Source organism: Brachypodium distachyon, chromosome 1 (genome assembly GCF_000005505.3).
Source record: "Brachypodium distachyon strain Bd21 chromosome 1, Brachypodium_distachyon_v3.0, whole genome shotgun sequence".
Lineage (NCBI taxonomy): Eukaryota > Viridiplantae > Streptophyta > Magnoliopsida > Poales > Poaceae > Brachypodium > Brachypodium distachyon.
Window position 1 is genome coordinate 54751815 of NC_016131.3, and position 16688 is coordinate 54768502.

The 16688-nt window shown below is 42.9% G+C and overlaps 1 protein-coding gene across 4 annotated transcripts; it reads right to left on the reverse strand.

Annotated features, from left to right (window-relative positions):
* Nucleotides 1–577: 577 nt before the first annotated feature.
* LOC100843423 lies at nt 578–13892 on the reverse strand. Of its 4 annotated transcripts, XM_010230003.3 has the most exons (13): nt 13476–13892; nt 12576–12620; nt 12428–12476; nt 12247–12295; nt 9644–9714; nt 7058–7116; nt 6856–6954; nt 5929–5986; nt 5463–5599; nt 5324–5380; nt 1568–1665; nt 1075–1274; nt 578–959 (listed from the first exon to the last, which is right to left on the reverse strand). In XM_010230003.3, the coding sequence occupies exons 1-13, from the start codon at nt 13515–13517 to the stop codon at nt 889–891; spliced, it is 1035 nt and encodes a 344-aa protein (XP_010228305.1). In that variant the 5' UTR covers nt 13518–13892; the 3' UTR covers nt 578–888. The 4 variants fall into 4 exon arrangements, 3 of the variants coding, with proteins under 3 accessions (XP_010228305.1, XP_024312343.1, XP_024312344.1); XM_024456575.1 differs by lacking the exon at nt 13476–13892 and having other exon boundaries at nt 12576–13469; XR_002961603.1 differs by lacking the exons at nt 578–959; nt 13476–13892 and adding an exon at nt 2256–2299 and having other exon boundaries at nt 1230–1274; nt 12576–13469.
* Between the last annotated feature and the right edge of the window lie 2796 nt (nt 13893–16688).

Here is a 16688-nt window from a genome sequence, read left to right on the forward strand (position 1 = left end):
GAGCAGAAACCGCTGTTGAGTGGGCCCTCATCCCGGAGAAGCCTGCGGCTGGCGTCATGCTGCAACCTGATCGATGATGCCACCAGCTCCAAGCGCTGTATTTTATGTAATTGTGTTCCTCTATTAGTAGTACTACTAGGTGATTAGGAAAAATAACTCGACATGCATAAGAGGCGATTCTGCGAAATGATCTCCACGAGTGCCATCAAAATAGGAGTACTCTAAAAACAGGCCAAACATAGATCGACTTCGCGTGCCCCCAACGGGAGGGTCCCTTTTCAACCGGAAGTTGATTTATCGAAGATGAGATTCTGCATGCCTGTGTTCCACATCTCTGCCGATCTGTATATACTGTACGTGTATGGGACATTCGTGTATACGCTTGCTTTTGTTTTCGATAATAGGTTGCCGAAGTAGCATTCTTTTATAGATACATGTCCCCACCGGCAAGCACATAGTATTCTTTAACACTAACTAAATATTTGTTTTCTTGTACTATTAATTTTATGATAGTACAAGAAAACAAATATTATAGTTCAAATACATAGAATAAGCGCAGGGTACAGCACAACAAATATGTCCATCCACAAAGCAGTAAGCTGTTCATTTAAGCTAAACTGGAATTAGTCAACATAAGTCAATATAGTCTGAATTTTCAGTCTAGGACAGCATTAGAAGTCAGAGACACATAAGACAGAATCAAACTACTACACTCTCCGATCCTAAATTGTTGTCAAGTTCAAATTTGTATTAAAACCACGACAAGAATTTAGGATTGGAGGGAGTACTCAGTTGTCAAATATTCGGTATCCACATCAGTAAGGTCAACCTTTTCCATGGTACCAAAAGCTTCAGTCCTGTTGGCAGATTCTACGCGCATGCTTCAATTCAATCACTTTCCTGGGAGTAGAAAACCTGCTTCAGAGTACAGGGCAGGTTGAGGACAAGCTCCGCGTAAGCTGAAACACAGACAAAATTTGGGGAAGCAGAAGTACAGATCAGGATATGCTCGAGGTGCAAAGTCATATGTTTAGAAGAAAAAAAAAGGTAGGCTGCAGGTGAGATAGGAGGAACCTTCTGGCAAACTCAAGTTCTTCAGCGCATCCTCGGCATAGGACAGGCGAGACGGTACAGGTTGAGCCGTCACTGCGCTACTTGTTCGACGGTCTGCTGCTGATGTTCTTTTAGAAGAGCGAAGGGGCCAAGCCAAGACCCTTGCTTGACTGGGCAGGGTCAAAATTAGATCCGAATATCGGATGCTCACTGTAACCTTGCTGCTCAAGTCAAACACGAGACGAAATTTCAGTCTCCAGAAGAAGGTACAGTATGAAGTTTCAGTATATAAATTGTACAGACACAAGGGACAGCACTGGTTGTGGATTACTCCCTCCGTCCCATAATTCTTGTCGAAATATTACATGTATTTAGACACTTTGGAATAGATACATCCATTTTTGTGCAAATTTGAGACAAAAATTATGGGATGGAGGGAGTAGTATTTTAGTATGACAAAGTGAGGTGATACTAAAGTAAAATCCAACTGGAACGGATTGTACAGTGTCCTCACCATTCGAAATCTTCCAATACAAACTCTATCACATTATAAGGAAGACTGTGGAACAATTCTCCGATTTGGTTCCCATAGAGCTCTTTGATAAGACGAACCTTTAACATGAATCAACGGAAAACATTAGTCTCAGCACATTGCTGTCCAAGAGTACAAAGCTGTATGGCCTACGTCTCCTAATTTCACATACAAAAAAAAAACTATTCATGTACAGAAAAACCTAATGCAGATTATCAACCAAGTCACATAATATCTCCTTCGTCAAAATAAAAGAATGAATATTCATGTAGTATCTCTATTCTTTTGCAATCTAAGTTAAAAATCCCAGACAATGAAAATGAACATCGAAGTCAACCAGCAGCGCAGACAGGTTAGGACCCAAAATTCAATGTGCAATTCGAATAGTTTACATTTTTTGCAGGATATTTCATAGTTATTTGTTTCAGATAGAACAGTTTTCAAGTATTTGCACAAAATGAAAAGGCACGAGCAAACACATGTAAGAAACATCCAGCAGGTAGGATGAGATTTTACAAGTAGTTTTCTGTATAGTAAACTTCAATGTAATCTGCAAACCGTTATCCAGGCTGCAAAAGCTAGAAAACTATAACTGTTTCGAATTTTACATAACTAAGGCCAGATATTTTATTCACCATAATTTGAATTCAAAATTCACTGTTATAATTACCAAGTTTGAGCCGGTCAACCAAACTTCTCCTTATCAGCGAGAACCTGCGGTTCAACAGGATGTTAACTCATGTCTAGTCAAGTGATGAAGCCAAAGTTGTATGTCCAAACACTTGGCAAGCAGATGAAGGTTCCTTAAGTGAACAGCTCTTTTCAATTGGAGCCAGACTGACTCTTTAACAGACCAACTGGCACTCTTCTCTCGCACCCCTAGCATGGTGACGGCTAGGTGGCAGGCCACGACCATCGAAGCGTGGTGGTGAAGCCGCGCAAGCAGTTTACCTTGAACTGTACTCAGTTTTCATTCGGGAATGGCCACTGCTCCCTTCATCATTTTGCTCAAGCTCCACCAAGGCACCAAAATATCGGTGGTTCGTACGGCTAAGAAACGGTTCCAGCCAGTTTTGTCAGTGAAGATGGTTGAGTTGAGTTGATACTCGCATGTTTTGTTGTTGGGCGCACGTAGAGTAATTCAGGATTTACGGAAGAATGTCAGGGGCCCTATTCCAGAAAACAAACGTGAAGATAACCCTGGTTTTCTGACCAATGGCTGTTGGTAGATAACAGTACGAAATTCTTTACTCCTATAAAAGACTCAACTGGCCGTGGCGGTCTGTCATCTTTGGACGGTGTCAGTTGATTTTTCTAACATCACTTGTTTATTTGACACAAATCATTGAGATGAAAACGAAAATATGGATTATATGGCCTAAGATAATCGACAACTAATAGCACAACATTATTTTTAAACATGTTATTTTTAGTCCGTAGCAACACAAAGGGTGTTGTGCTGGTGTGTTTAAAATAGCATATCCTCTCCACCTGAGCCAATCATGATATAGAACACAATGCCCAATTACACACTTCAAGTCTAAGTAAGCATTGTGGAATCTGCGCAAGGTATTTATTGATTTAGTCTCAGAGGAATGACCTTAGCCAAAGACAGGTGTAGAGATATTTTGGTCCTTCTGGATTTTGGACAGACAGCAATTAATTAAAGTCATTTCCAGCATAAAAACATTAATAAGTCATATAGCAGTAGCCATCTTTCATGATAGGGGAAATATCAGGTGAAAATGCCATTAGGTGAAAACCTGAAACCCCGCCCGAGCTGTTGGATGGAAATTTCATGGCCCAGATCAAAACTCGGATTGCACCAGCAACTTAAATGCAATTTTACGCAAAACCCCCTGTATTTCCTTAGAAGCTAGGTAACGATTGGGCAACTGAGAGAAAGAGGAATCCCCAAATCCCCAATCCCTCGTCTCCGTCTGATTCCATCCCCAGCGACAAGGGGGCCGACCGGCGACCAATTGGGGCGCCGGCGCGCCGCAGCCTCAGCACGCGAAGACGACCAACTGGGCCCCCACTAAGTGACTACACCCCTAGTAGCAGCGACGCAGCGCTACCCACCCGCGGGCGGCGACAGCCTGGACTCCGCGCGCTGGCGTCGGCTGCAAAGGCTACCTACGGTGGCTTGCTTTCCTTGTGGTGGCACTGGCCCCAGCGACCGGCAGGCCTCGGCGATGCCCCCCACACGGCACTGACCCGAGGTGAGGACAAAGCTCTGCTGTTTCCTGAACCTATGTTTTCTGAACTTGTGTTGGCTGCAGCTGTGTTTTCTGAAGCTAGACCTATTGTGTTGCTGTACATGAAAGTTTGCTAAAGCTGTTTTTTCCAAATCGATGCTTAGTAGCTGAATCAATGGTTAGATGCTTTGCTGGATGTACAGATTTGTAATTGCACATTGATTCAGCTAAACCGATGTGCATGTATAGGAATCAATGTGACTGTATGTACACAGAATACTTGAATGATGATATAGGAAATATCTGTTGATTTTCTAGTGTTGTACATATTGAAATTGCCCATTCCAAGACCTATGGTCACAAGCACAGTGCCCTGGAACATGAGTGCTGCACCAAAATCATCAAAGTCTGCTAAACTAACTTACTGTATAAGAACTTTGAGAAGACACAAATCAGTTCTTTTCAGAAGGTTCAGTGAAGCTATCCAAATTGATTGGGGGAGGATGTATTTCTGTATCATGGCCTCCTTCCTCGGTGCAATCAAGGGTTTGGAAAACCACATCGCAACCAAGCTAATAGAAAAGCAACCGTTGCAGTGATCAATTTGAATCAATCAAAAAGAAAAGCAACCATCAAAGAATTCCACGCTTACCTGCTGTGCTGCTAGCCTGCTATTTGGAGGTGGGTGAATGAAAGGGGACAGAGGCTTGTCCACGGTGTTGCTTATGAGGAGAGACAGCGAAGCGTGCTCTGAAAGGCGAGTCACGACTGGCATAGGGCAATGTCTCACGGTTGGGGCCAGTGGAGGACGAGAGATCACGGACGACGTAGGGCAATGGCTCACGGGCGGGCCGGTGGAGGGTGGGAGATTACAGGTGACGTCCGGCAAGCACTCCCGAGTGCACGTGGATGGCGGAGGGACAGGTACCGCTCCTGTACGGGGCCGGTGGAGAGCGGGGGATGACGACAGGCGTCTGGAGAGAGGTCCGGAAGGAAATACAGGGGATTTTGTGTAAAATAGCGTTTAAAGTTGCTTATGCAATCCCACTCTCAATCTGAGCCATGAAATGTCGATCCAACGGCTCTCGGGCGGAGTTTTCAGGTTTTCACCTGATGGCTGTTTTCACGAGATATTTCCCCTTCATGATATTATCTTCATGATTGTACACCATCCAGGTGTTATTTGGTAAATACATTGTACGGAACATCAATCTGTCAAGGTTTTGTTAGGATAGAGTAAAAGAAACATAGCATAACTTTGGTATGCAGCGTCTCTTGTGAGAAGTATAATTTAGATTTTTATTTTTGTCATTTCTAACTCTGATAGAAGGAATATGGAGAAAAACATAAGTTATGCTTCACAATTCACATAATGCAATGCTGTACAATATCCATTTTTAAAACTAAGTTGGTAATTACAGGACAATAATTTATGCATAGTATACAAGGTTTCATTACCTAATTTTGCATTTGGACGAAAATGGAGATAGTGTAAACAAAAAGGATTACATTGGGTGAACTCCTAATATCTGATACTGACCTGTTCTCTCCTGTCAATATAAGACTGCAATATTTCTTCAAGATGATCAATAAATTTCTGCAAGAAAACTGAGTAATGTAAGTAGATAGGTCTGTTTGAGTAATTGCATGGTAAAAGCAAGTGCCTATGAGAACTTTACGATGGCATTAGATGACAGGTGATCGCTTTCTACTTCTCGTATCGGTAGAAAGAAAGGTAAGGTGTGCTCAGTGACAGTCATCTTTTCAAGGAATGACTTGCTTTCCAGAACACAATGATAAATTTCACAAGGCTCCCCTGTAAAATAGAATTTCCATGTTATTTAGTGTAGAAAACCATGTGTCTAGAGGTAACTGTGTCGCTCTTCTCTTATTTTAGCTAACTTACCATCTTACATTATATTACTAGAATTACTCAGAGTGGGAGGGGTTTGCAAAATAAAATCAATATGTTTTGGTTTGAAATAAACTAATTCTAGGTTACAACAGGTGTTTCCACAACTCTCTGTTTCAAAAAACATCGTCACTGCATATATGAAAATTTATGAGATTGAAATTATGAGACATTTCATGGTACAAATCAGACATTTCATAAAAATTATGAGATTGAAATGTCTGAGTAATCACCAGCAAAGAATGTCTCGTACTGTATGCCAATTCTGGCACCATCCAAACAATAGATGACCTGTGAAAGAGATGAAAACTTAATTTTGATATGGCAGAGTTACTGACAAAAATAATAAAGGTAATGGAATTGGAGTGTTACTTGAATCTAGCATTCCAAGTCATGCAGACAATTTTATTCTAAGACAATAACATAATGGAATGTTATAAGGTACTCCCTCCGTCCCATATTAAGTGACTCAAATTTGTCCAAATATGGATGTATCTATACTTAAAAAGCGTCTAGATACATGTAATACAAAGTCACTTAATATGGGACGGAGGGAGTAGATGAAACATGGACGGTAGATTAAATCTGGTTTTGGTGATCCCAGTATGGTTCTAGGCTTCTAGCAATCCTACACACATAACCAGAACGGGAAATTGTGACACACCACAAACCAGCCCACAGATTTTGATAATGGAATTCCTAGTCTAGGAAGGTGGCTCTCCATGAGGATCTTTATACGGTCCTTTAGAATGACAAAGATTAAAGCTTCAGTCTGATCTTAGCTAGATCCAATTATTAGCTCAGTCTCTCCCCTGTCCCCCCTTGTCGTACATTTTCTGTCTTGCAAATATCTTCTCTATTAATAGAATTAACTGTTGGGGCCTCCCTTACAGTTCTCACTGAAAAGAGTTTGGTGAACTGAATCACAGAGGACTATAACACACCATCTACATCCCAAGTCCCAACCTTATCTGACCATAGGAATAGACCTACCAGACTCAGCCTCCAACACCAAAGAAAATAACAACAGCAGCAAGGTAAAACAATATCAACCACCCAATGATAAACTAACACGGCAGTACAGCACAAAGCACAGCCTATGCTAGCCACATAAAAACTCCATGATGAACAGAAGATACTACTCTAGAAAGCAATTTTACCTTATTTTTAATTCTATAAGTTGTCCTTGATTGAAATTGAGGGTCTGATGGAACACTCTGTTGGTTGGTCATTGCCTTCCTATCAGCCTCCATATGGACCTGGTCTACGAGATAAAGCAAACTCACAAAAAATTCAAATGCCCAGGGCGAATAGTCCATCTTACATGAACATGACAATAATATGGTGTTTCAGATTACGTACCTTCTCACGGATGGTTGCTAGCAAACCATCATTCCACTGATCATCATCTATTGAAATCTCTACAAAATACAAAAATCAAGATGTAAGAAGTGAAGCAGAAGAATAAAATCTGATTAAAAGTATAATGCCAGACTGTAAGAGGAAATTAAATGTGTCATACTAGCTACAACACAATACAAGAATATGGCAACGCTTCCAAGGTCTACAAGGAAAAACATTAAATAAAGGACCTGCCATATTTCCACAAGTGTTGCTGAAGATTTCGTTACAGTTCTTTTTTTTTTTTGGTGTGTACATGTGTGTCATGTATCAATCAAGAAATAAGACAACAGTGTGCAAAGCCGAGTATGGTTTAGATCTGTTGTGCAATAATCAATCAGATAAATATGTCCAACTAATTAGTGATGAGTTCTTGATGTGGGACAATAGGCTGACAGTCATAAACATCAATCTACCACTTGCAGTTGAAGTTTCTGGTTCATGTTTAAGCCGAGTATGGTTTAGATCTGTTGTGCAGTAGAGTTTCGGTACATATTTGTAGTCTCATAGTCAAAGAACTACTAGTTCTACATTCCTACTCACTAAGCTATCCACTAAGTAAATAACCCAGCAGAAATTAGTCCTAACAGCTCGTTTGGCACCCATCATTTGGGCCTAGAATTCTGGAATTCATTTTGAATTTCAGAAAAGAACTTGTTTGGTTGGCACGAAATTGGCCAAAGGAATTCAATCTCAAATTCCATGGAATTGCACTATAACTAACCCCAATTCCTCTCCAAAAGCCATCATTTCTTTGGAATTGTCTCTCACTCTACAAATCCATGTGGTAGACAAACATGATTTTTGAACAAGGAATTCAAGTTCAACCAAATGAATTCCTATTAAAAATTGGATTTCATTTCATTTCTACCAAATGAAATGAAATCATGGTTGCCAAACGGGCCAAGAGGTTCCAGAATTACTGTGTTCACCTAAACACTGAAGGTTGTTCTAAGTTTATATGAGTGCACAATAAATTATTTTCATTTCCATTATATAATGAACTCTGGTTCCTACCAAATTGAGATCTTGGACTATATCTGCCCCTTTGAGCTATAGATCCAATCCCAGTATCCCACCAGCTCAATGGTTCAAAGCAGCCCTAGAATGTTATCTAGTGAAGCTAACACGCTGAAGTTTCTTCAACAAAACCTCCACAAGCTTCTGCTTCTTCAGCCCTAACTCCTAAGATGCTCTATAAACAGTTCATGGGTACTATGTCTAACACGCTGAAGTTTCTTCAACAAAACCTCCACAAGCTTCTGCTTCTTCAGCCCTAACTCCTAAGATGCTCTATAAACAGTTCATGGGTACTATGTCTAACACGCTGAAGTTTCTTCAACAAAACCTCCACAAGCTTCTGCTTCTTCAGCCCTAACTCCTAAGATGCTCTCAAATAAACAGTTCATGGGTACTATGTCATGAAAACCCAGAAAGATCAAAATCAGATCATACTGTATTTCACAAATTGGTAATCTTTAACAGCAAGATTAAATTGAAATGGATTGATTTTTGCACCAAAGGAATGCATAATCACACGAGAAAATCTGAAATGCCACGAGGAACACAATCCACCTTGCTGCTACAAATGTATTCTAGGAGAACAAGAGAATCAATAAAATATACAATTAGTTTTAGTTGTTATTTATGCTTCTTCAAGTGTGCATCGCAGAAGCAACTACTTAAACATGCTGGGTAGATAACATTCCAGAGGCAAAAGCCAAGGGTAGCAAGATTGCAGTCCGAAGATCTTAATGATACTAATGCCTAATGAAGAACTATAGGGCAACAAGAACAACGGTACACTATTAGGAGAACACGAGATTTCCAGTGTCCTTTCATAAAAATACACATGAATACTTAAACACGGAGCATCCGACACAGCTAGCCTAATCAAGATCTAAAAGGCAACAAGAACAGCAGTACGCTCTTAGGAGAACAGAAGATTTCAGGTCTCCTTTCAAAAGAATACACATGAATAGTTACACGTGGAGCATCCCTCGTAGGAATCGCAGCTAGGTGACTAGGTGTGATCACAATATGGTAACCAATACATATTAGACGTTGAATCCAATATTTTAAAAGATAACAGAACTGACATATAGTGATTAGTAGATAGTGTGAAAGCCCTTCTACAGGAATGAACAGCATAGCTGTCTTTGACTACTCTCAACTAAAACAGTGTCAGAACATGAAATTTGAAACCTTGTTTAGAATTTAAAGATTTCGAGGTTTGAACTCAAAATAATCACCAAATGACCAGTGAGCATGTTTTTACAAAACTGCGCAGCCTTTGTGTGGGTTAGCAAGTAAAATTGCCAATTTGACACTTGTTCCCAGAAGAAAATTCTGCTTTAGTTTTGGAAATGACAACTGGTTGACCTTAGCATTGAAACTTGGAACGTAAACAAAGACAATGGATATTTTATATGTATGAACTTTAGGTACAGCAAAACTGCAAAAAAGATAGTATAACAGGTCTGTATGGGCATAGGTAATTGCTGACAATCTTATTATTAATAAAGCAGGTGGTGAAGCAAACTTTACCTTCAGTTTGTGCAACCCGTGCAGCCTCAAATTCTTTCTGTAGACGCTCAAAAATCAGCTTATCAGAATCCCTAAAATAACAAATTAATGACACAAAAGAAAATATTACTAGTCTTGTGTTCACACATTTAAAGATAACATGTGCAGAGAGCAGTATGGGACAACTAGCTTTCTGCATAAGACTCCATTCCTTGGGCCATTACCAACAACACCAGAGGTAACAAGGTTGACAGTACCGCCATATGATAAACTGGTATGCAGATAAAAAATATTCATACAACCATGATGTGGGATCATCAGGATCATGATCCTAACTGCAAATTATACCAGCATCAAGAAATTGATACTGTTTGTTGTGTTGAGAATTTAATTAGCAATATTTTTGCGCTTTGCGAGTTTTAAGGTGAGACTATCGGTTCCCCAAAAAAAAAGGTGAGACTATTGTTTACATGTTAAAAAAGTAAGTTTGACTGGCTGATCTGAATGCACCTCAATTTAAAAATAACCCTCCGTTGTTGGGTTTGCCCAAAGATCAATCACATGAAGACGCACAAGAACACAACAATCACCGGATTATGGCCAAAGGCACCACATTTGGTATCAGAGCGAGGTCAAAGATTGAAGACGTGCTTGCCCCGGGGAGGCGATGTGCTAGCGCCTCGGGGCGGGCAACAGTGGTGAAGCTGCGTCCACGGATCAAAGCGGGCAATCAGTGGCGAAGCGGTGTCCGCGGATAAGAGCGGGCAAACGGTGGCAGTGCGCGAAGAGGTGTTCAGCGGATTGGATCGGGCAATCGGTGGCTGTGCAGTGGAGCGACATTCAGCAGATCAGATAGCACTATCATCGTAGTGGACCGATCTCCTAGTAACGGGAGATCATCCTGATCGTCGAAAAGTACTCGACATCGGGTCAAGCTGCGTTGTACGTCCAGGTCAGCGTCTGTGAGTCGTGGTTGTGTCCAAGTGCTCGTCTGTGTGGGACTCTGTTGCAGCGGAAGTACGTCACGGTCGAAGGGCTGTCCGGTGAGGTGTATCACTGAGGGCGAAGACATGCGTGCAGACAAGGTGGCGGGTGTCATCTGTGTCTCGACAAGAAGACGGAAGCTCAAGCGTATAGTGGGGCGGTGTACCAGTGAAGGTGAGTCTCTTCAATGAGGACATGTCTCTACGTGGAGCTATGGGTTTAGCTAGCACGTATTGCGCTAGGTGTGGACGGTGTAGTCCATGCGGGAGCTAGCATGACTGGGAGTCTAGATCATACGTTGAGTGCAGTCGACAAGTTGTGAAGCTGTGGTGAGTCAAGATCAGGGGGAGCACGGAAGACGATGTCAAGATTAGGGAGAGATTGTTAGATTAATCTTGGCTAATCAAAGTCGGTACACGTCATAGCTAAGAGTCCAAGTTGTAATCGGGCTTGTTTGCTGGCCGTGTCCGAGTAGTAGTAGTTCTAGGTGTTTGCCGTATATACGAGCGTGCATAGTTTAGGTAGGATTAGTTCATGGATTCCTAATCCGTGTAGGTCTAGTCCTAGCTAATTGGGCATGTATATATACACGGGCAAAGCAGCCTGGATTGTATCAAGTTTTGTACCGTGAGATTTGAGATAAGAAGAAATAAAGACAAGGCACGACAGGTGCCTTTGGCCATAATCCGGTGATCGTCGTGTTCTTGTGCGTCTTCATGTGATTGATCTTTGGGCAAACCCAACATCCGTTCCATAGTAACTTACGCTAATTTTTATGAAACGGAGGGAGTATAAAATTACAGCAGACTTGCATATGTTTAATTTACGAAATCATTTTCACATGTTAGATCCTTAATAAAATGTCAAAATGTAAGTCTGACTGAGTGTAATCTGAATGCACCTAAATTTACAAAATTATTAAATTAAAACAGTTTAAAATTACGGAACAGACATATGTTCAATTTACAAAATCATTTTTACTTCTTCCAATCATATTAATTTAGTTAGCTGATGATACTATAGTTATAAAAAAAAGACAACATAATACATTTACATATGTTAAATTCAGACCAACTTGAGCTCATCCCTTTCTTTTACATTACCATTTCGCTAACCACCATTAATTGCTTCACCATAAGTATGATGGTAAGGACCATTCACAAAATTCAATGATTCATGGCATAAATTTGCAGAAAAAGAGTCAATGAATTTTTAACTGTTTCAACACCCTACTTCTAAATTATAGTCCTACAAGGGTGACCTCAGTCTCACACTATGGAAATTGCAGAATGTTAAAGCTCTGATCAAGTATCATGAAAAGAGAACATAAGTGCACAAACAATCAGGTGGCAGTTCGAACAGATTTCTTAAAATTTTGTGTATGCAAATATTACATACTCCCTCCGTCCAATAAAAGATGTCTCAAGTTTGTCAAAATTTGGATGTATCTAGACATGACTTAGTGTATAGATGCATTCAAATTTGGTCAAACTTGAGACATCCTTTGTTGGACGGAGGGAGTACTAAAGATTCTAAAAACACATCATATTACAGACTCAGCTAGTCAGCTGAGTCTACATCCTACAAGTTATCAGAATTCAGAAGCTTTGGAAGGAAAAAAAGAACACAGAACGGAGTACCGCGAGAGGCGCTCTTTCAGCTCTTCATGCCTTTTGAGGATATTTGACACTGCAAAACAAAAGGGCAAAATATGGTAACCCAGTAGAGCAACTCAAAGAATCAATAAGCATGTGGGTGGGTAGAAGGTTCCCTGAGAGTACAAATAATGTTTACAACTACTGAAAGAGAAAAGGTTATTACGCTTTGCACGTGTGGTCTCAAGCTTTGCGTCTTCATCTCTTACAAAGGTCTGCAGTCAATGGAAGGACAGGGTGACGAAATCTTAACACCCACCAAAACATATACAACAAAGACTAAATAAAACATCCGTATGTAAATGATAGCATACCAATTCTGATAGTGAGTGTTGACGCCTCCTTAGTTGTTCAACATGCTGCAAAATATAAGAGGATTCGATGGGGAGAATCGGGGAAGTTGTGTACTGATTTGAGGCGTTGGCTGTTTGAGGAAAAAATATTGCAGCACCAAGTTGTACGAATGTTTTATAACATGAAAATGGATTATTTGGCAAAATATTGTGACGGGTATTCTGTGACGAAGGCAACCAAATGAGGATAGGCATACATATATCTATAAGTAACTTAAATGTTACGGTAGTATCATAGTATGGATTGATTGGTGTTTGTTAAGGAATGTGATTTGGCTAATTTCCACATTGATAGGGAGGACTTACTTTACATAATTAGCATGACCAAGTGTATTGCAATCAAACATGAATCAATCAAGTTTTATTGCTTTAGTATTTCTTAACCTAGTACTCTACTTTAATGATGGATTATCATGCACAAACATGCATGACAAATACTTCGACATCAAATTTCACTCAACAAATATGGATGTTACAAATCTTAAATGTTAAGAACCCTTAGAACTGTCCTGCTTGATTGTAAGTTTGTAACGGCCCAGAAGCACAAGCAGTTTGGTATTAATGGAGTTACAGTTTGGTAAGGCTCAAGCAGCTCAGCAGCACTAGGCACTGCGCTGCCTAGTAACAGAACACCAAAATTAACATGCGACTGAAAGAAACATGCAAGATCAGGTCCAACGCAGAAGCATGCAGTGGCTAAATTTTCACTGCATCGGGCAAAAAACAAAGTAACCACCTAGATGCCCGTGATCCAACGAATCACCTAAATTTGAGTCACGTTATCACCAAGAAACCCTCAAGCTTCGACCAATTTACAGAGAAACTGGAAATAAAATGCAGAGGTAGGGTTATCCGCCGTACCTCCGAGGGAGAGTTTAAGGCTACGGTGACGGAGAGGTCCATCGAGTCCGGGGACCAGGAGGGGATCTAGACTAGCATACCCCGCAACGGGCGAAGGACCCAGAAGGGCGGCCGCCCTACCTTGAATTTTGCCTCGGTTACGAATTGGGGGAGATTAAGGAGATGAAACGGGAAGCTAACGGGCAGAATCAGTTCGTGGGGTGCTGGGAGGAGAAACTCGGGAGCGACAGAATCGAAGGTGAGATCAACCGGCGGCGGCGGCGGCGGCGGCGCTTGCGTAATGGAATCCAGTCGAGCGCGAGGAGGAAGACGAGCGACGGAGCGGCCGAGGAGGCTGGGGCGCTCAGCAGCGAGATGGGCTACACGGAGCCTACACCGCTAGGGAGCGGCTCAGAGCCTCAGACTCAGAGGGGGGGAAATGGAAAAGAGGGGAAGAAAAGAAAGTGCAAGATAGATGGGCTCCGGCCCAGGCCGTAACAGTCCATTTATTTGGGCGCGTGTAAAGATGGCCAATGGGCCGGGCCGGCACGGGATAGACGGGCCGGGCACGGTGAAGCCCAAGAACAGAAGGGCTGGGCCGGGCCCAAAATGCTTCCAGGCCCAGGCACAAAACCCGGTCGGGCAGCCCGGGCCCGTTAAGGCCTGAGGGGAATACTACTACAGAAAACCCCATCCGTGATCCCCCTCAAGTGACGGTTGAAACGGACCAAAAAACACACTGCCACTGGAGGCCTCTCGAGGTATCCACGAGCGCCACCAGTGGCGGTGTTAACCACCGCCACTGGCGGTGTTAACCACCGCCACTGACGCTGCCCATGAAAACCCTAAAAGCTACCAATGGCAGGCGTCCAAAAGAACCGCCACAGATAGTGATCACCATAGGTGATCACAATACCCCGTCGTCAGTATATTCCGTCAACGGAACGGGAAGACACTGACGACTGGGTATCAATGATCGATAAGAGGTGTAGCTGAAGCCTTTTTATGCTGGGAAGGCCGCACATAAAGAACCGAGGTGGAACTAAACCTCAAAATTGCATACAGCAAGAGCACCAGTGGCGAGCAAAACCCCATCCGTGATCCCACTCCATTGGCGGTTAAAACGGAAAAAAAAAACACCACCACTGTAGTCCTCTCGAGACATCCACGAGCGCCACCAGTGGCGGTGATTATCACCCCCACTAGAGGCCCTGTCCATTTCTGTTTCTTTGGTGTTGTATATTGTGCTGCTGTTATTATCTGTGCTGTGCTGTATTCCTGCTATTTCTGTGCTACAGGAATATTTATTTTTATAAATAACTCATTTATTTATTTTCGGGAAAAAATAGTACGAGTGGCGGTTAAGACCCACCGCCACTGGAAAAGGTTTTAGTGGTGGTGGCCATAGACCGCCACTGGAAAATGTCCAATGGCGGGTACTTCGCCCGCCACTGATGTACTCCACGCATTTTTCAGGTGGTGCCGGAGGGATTTACAGTGGCGGTTTGTGGGTATTCGGTGGTGGATATTTTACCCGCCATTGGTGATCTCGGAGCAGCAGTGGCGGGTATTTTAACCGCCACCGGTGCCAAAATCTCCAGTGACACAGAGTTGGTGGCGGGCATGATCGCTGCCACCAACCCCATTTTTTGACCGCCACTGGAGGGGTTTCTAGAGTAGTGGAAAACCCATCTATGCAAAAGTCCTACCTAAGAAAAAACTTAAAAAGAAAAAACTTAAAAAAATGGTTAGAATAAGCCAAAAATGGACAAGGCCAAAATTTTGAGGATTGATGGACCAAATATATAAAAAATAAAAAAATATATATAAACGGGTCATGCCAGGCCGGGCCGGGCCCGGGGCCAGAGGTTGAGGCCCAGACGCGGCAGAGAGGGGGCCTCGGGCCTACCTAGCCCGATTAAGTTTGTGTCGGGCCCAGGACAACTGGGCCAAGCCCGTTGGCCATCTATAGGTGCGTGGTGCACTTTAGTCTCCAAAATTGCGGTTTCTAAGCATCAAACTTGTCCGATGATCTCACTTTAGTCTCTAATCGCGCGAACACATGTCTGGGTGGACGCTGAGCTAGTGTAACATCCTAAAATTTCAAACTTTTACATATGCATTGCATCCATAAGCATCATGCCACCATTGCATATTTAAATTCAAATTTGAATCTCAAAAGGCTTTTAAAGGATTTTATTTCAATTTAAACCTTAGGGTTTACACCCATTTGTGCTTTGGATCTTCAAACCAATAGGTTTTATGTATAAAAGGGGTTTAATGCATATATAAGCTATCCCATAATTTTTGGATAATTCTTTGGAGCTGAAAAAGTATTTTATTTAAATAGATATATAGCCCTAAGGCATTTATAGGGCAAATGTATTTTTATGTATTTTATTTCGAGGGGAAATTACTCCCAAAAGTTGAATCATGGTAGAACATGATTTTAGAAATTTTCTAGAATTTATTTGGACCAATTTGGAGTTCAAAATCAAAAGATATCAAAGAAATAAGAAAAGCAGAAAAAGAAAAGGGCTAAAAGAAAAAAAAGGGGAAAACCGGACCGGCCCGGCCAAAATGGGCCGAACCGGCCCAGAACCGACCGCGCCCGCCCGCACGCGAGCCGGCCCCGCCGGCCCGGTCCGCCCGCGAGCGCGCCCGCTGCCACTGACAGGTGCGGCCCCCCTGTCAGGGCGTTCTTCCCCGAAGGAAAGCCCCCGCGCCGCCGCCGCGATTCCTGGCCGCCGTCCCCGCGCCCGCTAACTCCGGCCTTCCCGAAGAGCTCCACCCGTGTCATGATAAAGCTCCGCCTCCCCACTTCTTTTTCCCTCTTCTCGCTGCCGCTCGCACGCGCCCCCGCCGCCGTTCACCGTGCCGCCCCGACCTCGCCGGTGAGCCATTCCGCCCGCGGTTTCAAATTTTTGGAGCCCCTCGTCCTTGCGCTTCGTTTGACGAGCGCCATCTTCGCTCCCGTGCACTGTCGTGCCGCCCCCGTCGCGCCCCGAGCTTCGCCGGAGTCCGCCGCCCGCGCCGCCGTCTTCGCGGCGATCTAGGAGCCGCCCGCCCGTGCCCACGCCGTCGTCTCCCTCGTCTCCGGCGACCGTCGCAGGTGAAACCCTAGCCCGCCCCGACCGTCCGATCGTGATCCAGCGGCTAGGATTAGATCCGTGTTTATTTGTAATCGAGCCGGTATCGTCCAATTAGATGCTGACACGTGGCAACCATTTTATA

Bases quoted from the DNA above. Each gene is read 5' to 3' on its own strand.
- LOC100843423 (XM_024456575.1), bottom strand. From the start codon at position 12,809: ATGCCTATCCTCATTTGGTTGCCTTCGTCACAGAATACCCGTCACAAT. The intron at 9,715-12,246 runs GTACTCCGTTCT...TTGTTATTTTAG, and splicing joins CTGAAAGAGCGCCTCTCGCG to GGATTCTGATAAGCTGATTT. The intron at 5,600-5,928 runs GTGATTACTCAG...TCTATTTTACAG, and splicing joins GTACGAGACATTCTTTGCTG to GGGAGCCTTGTGAAATTTAT.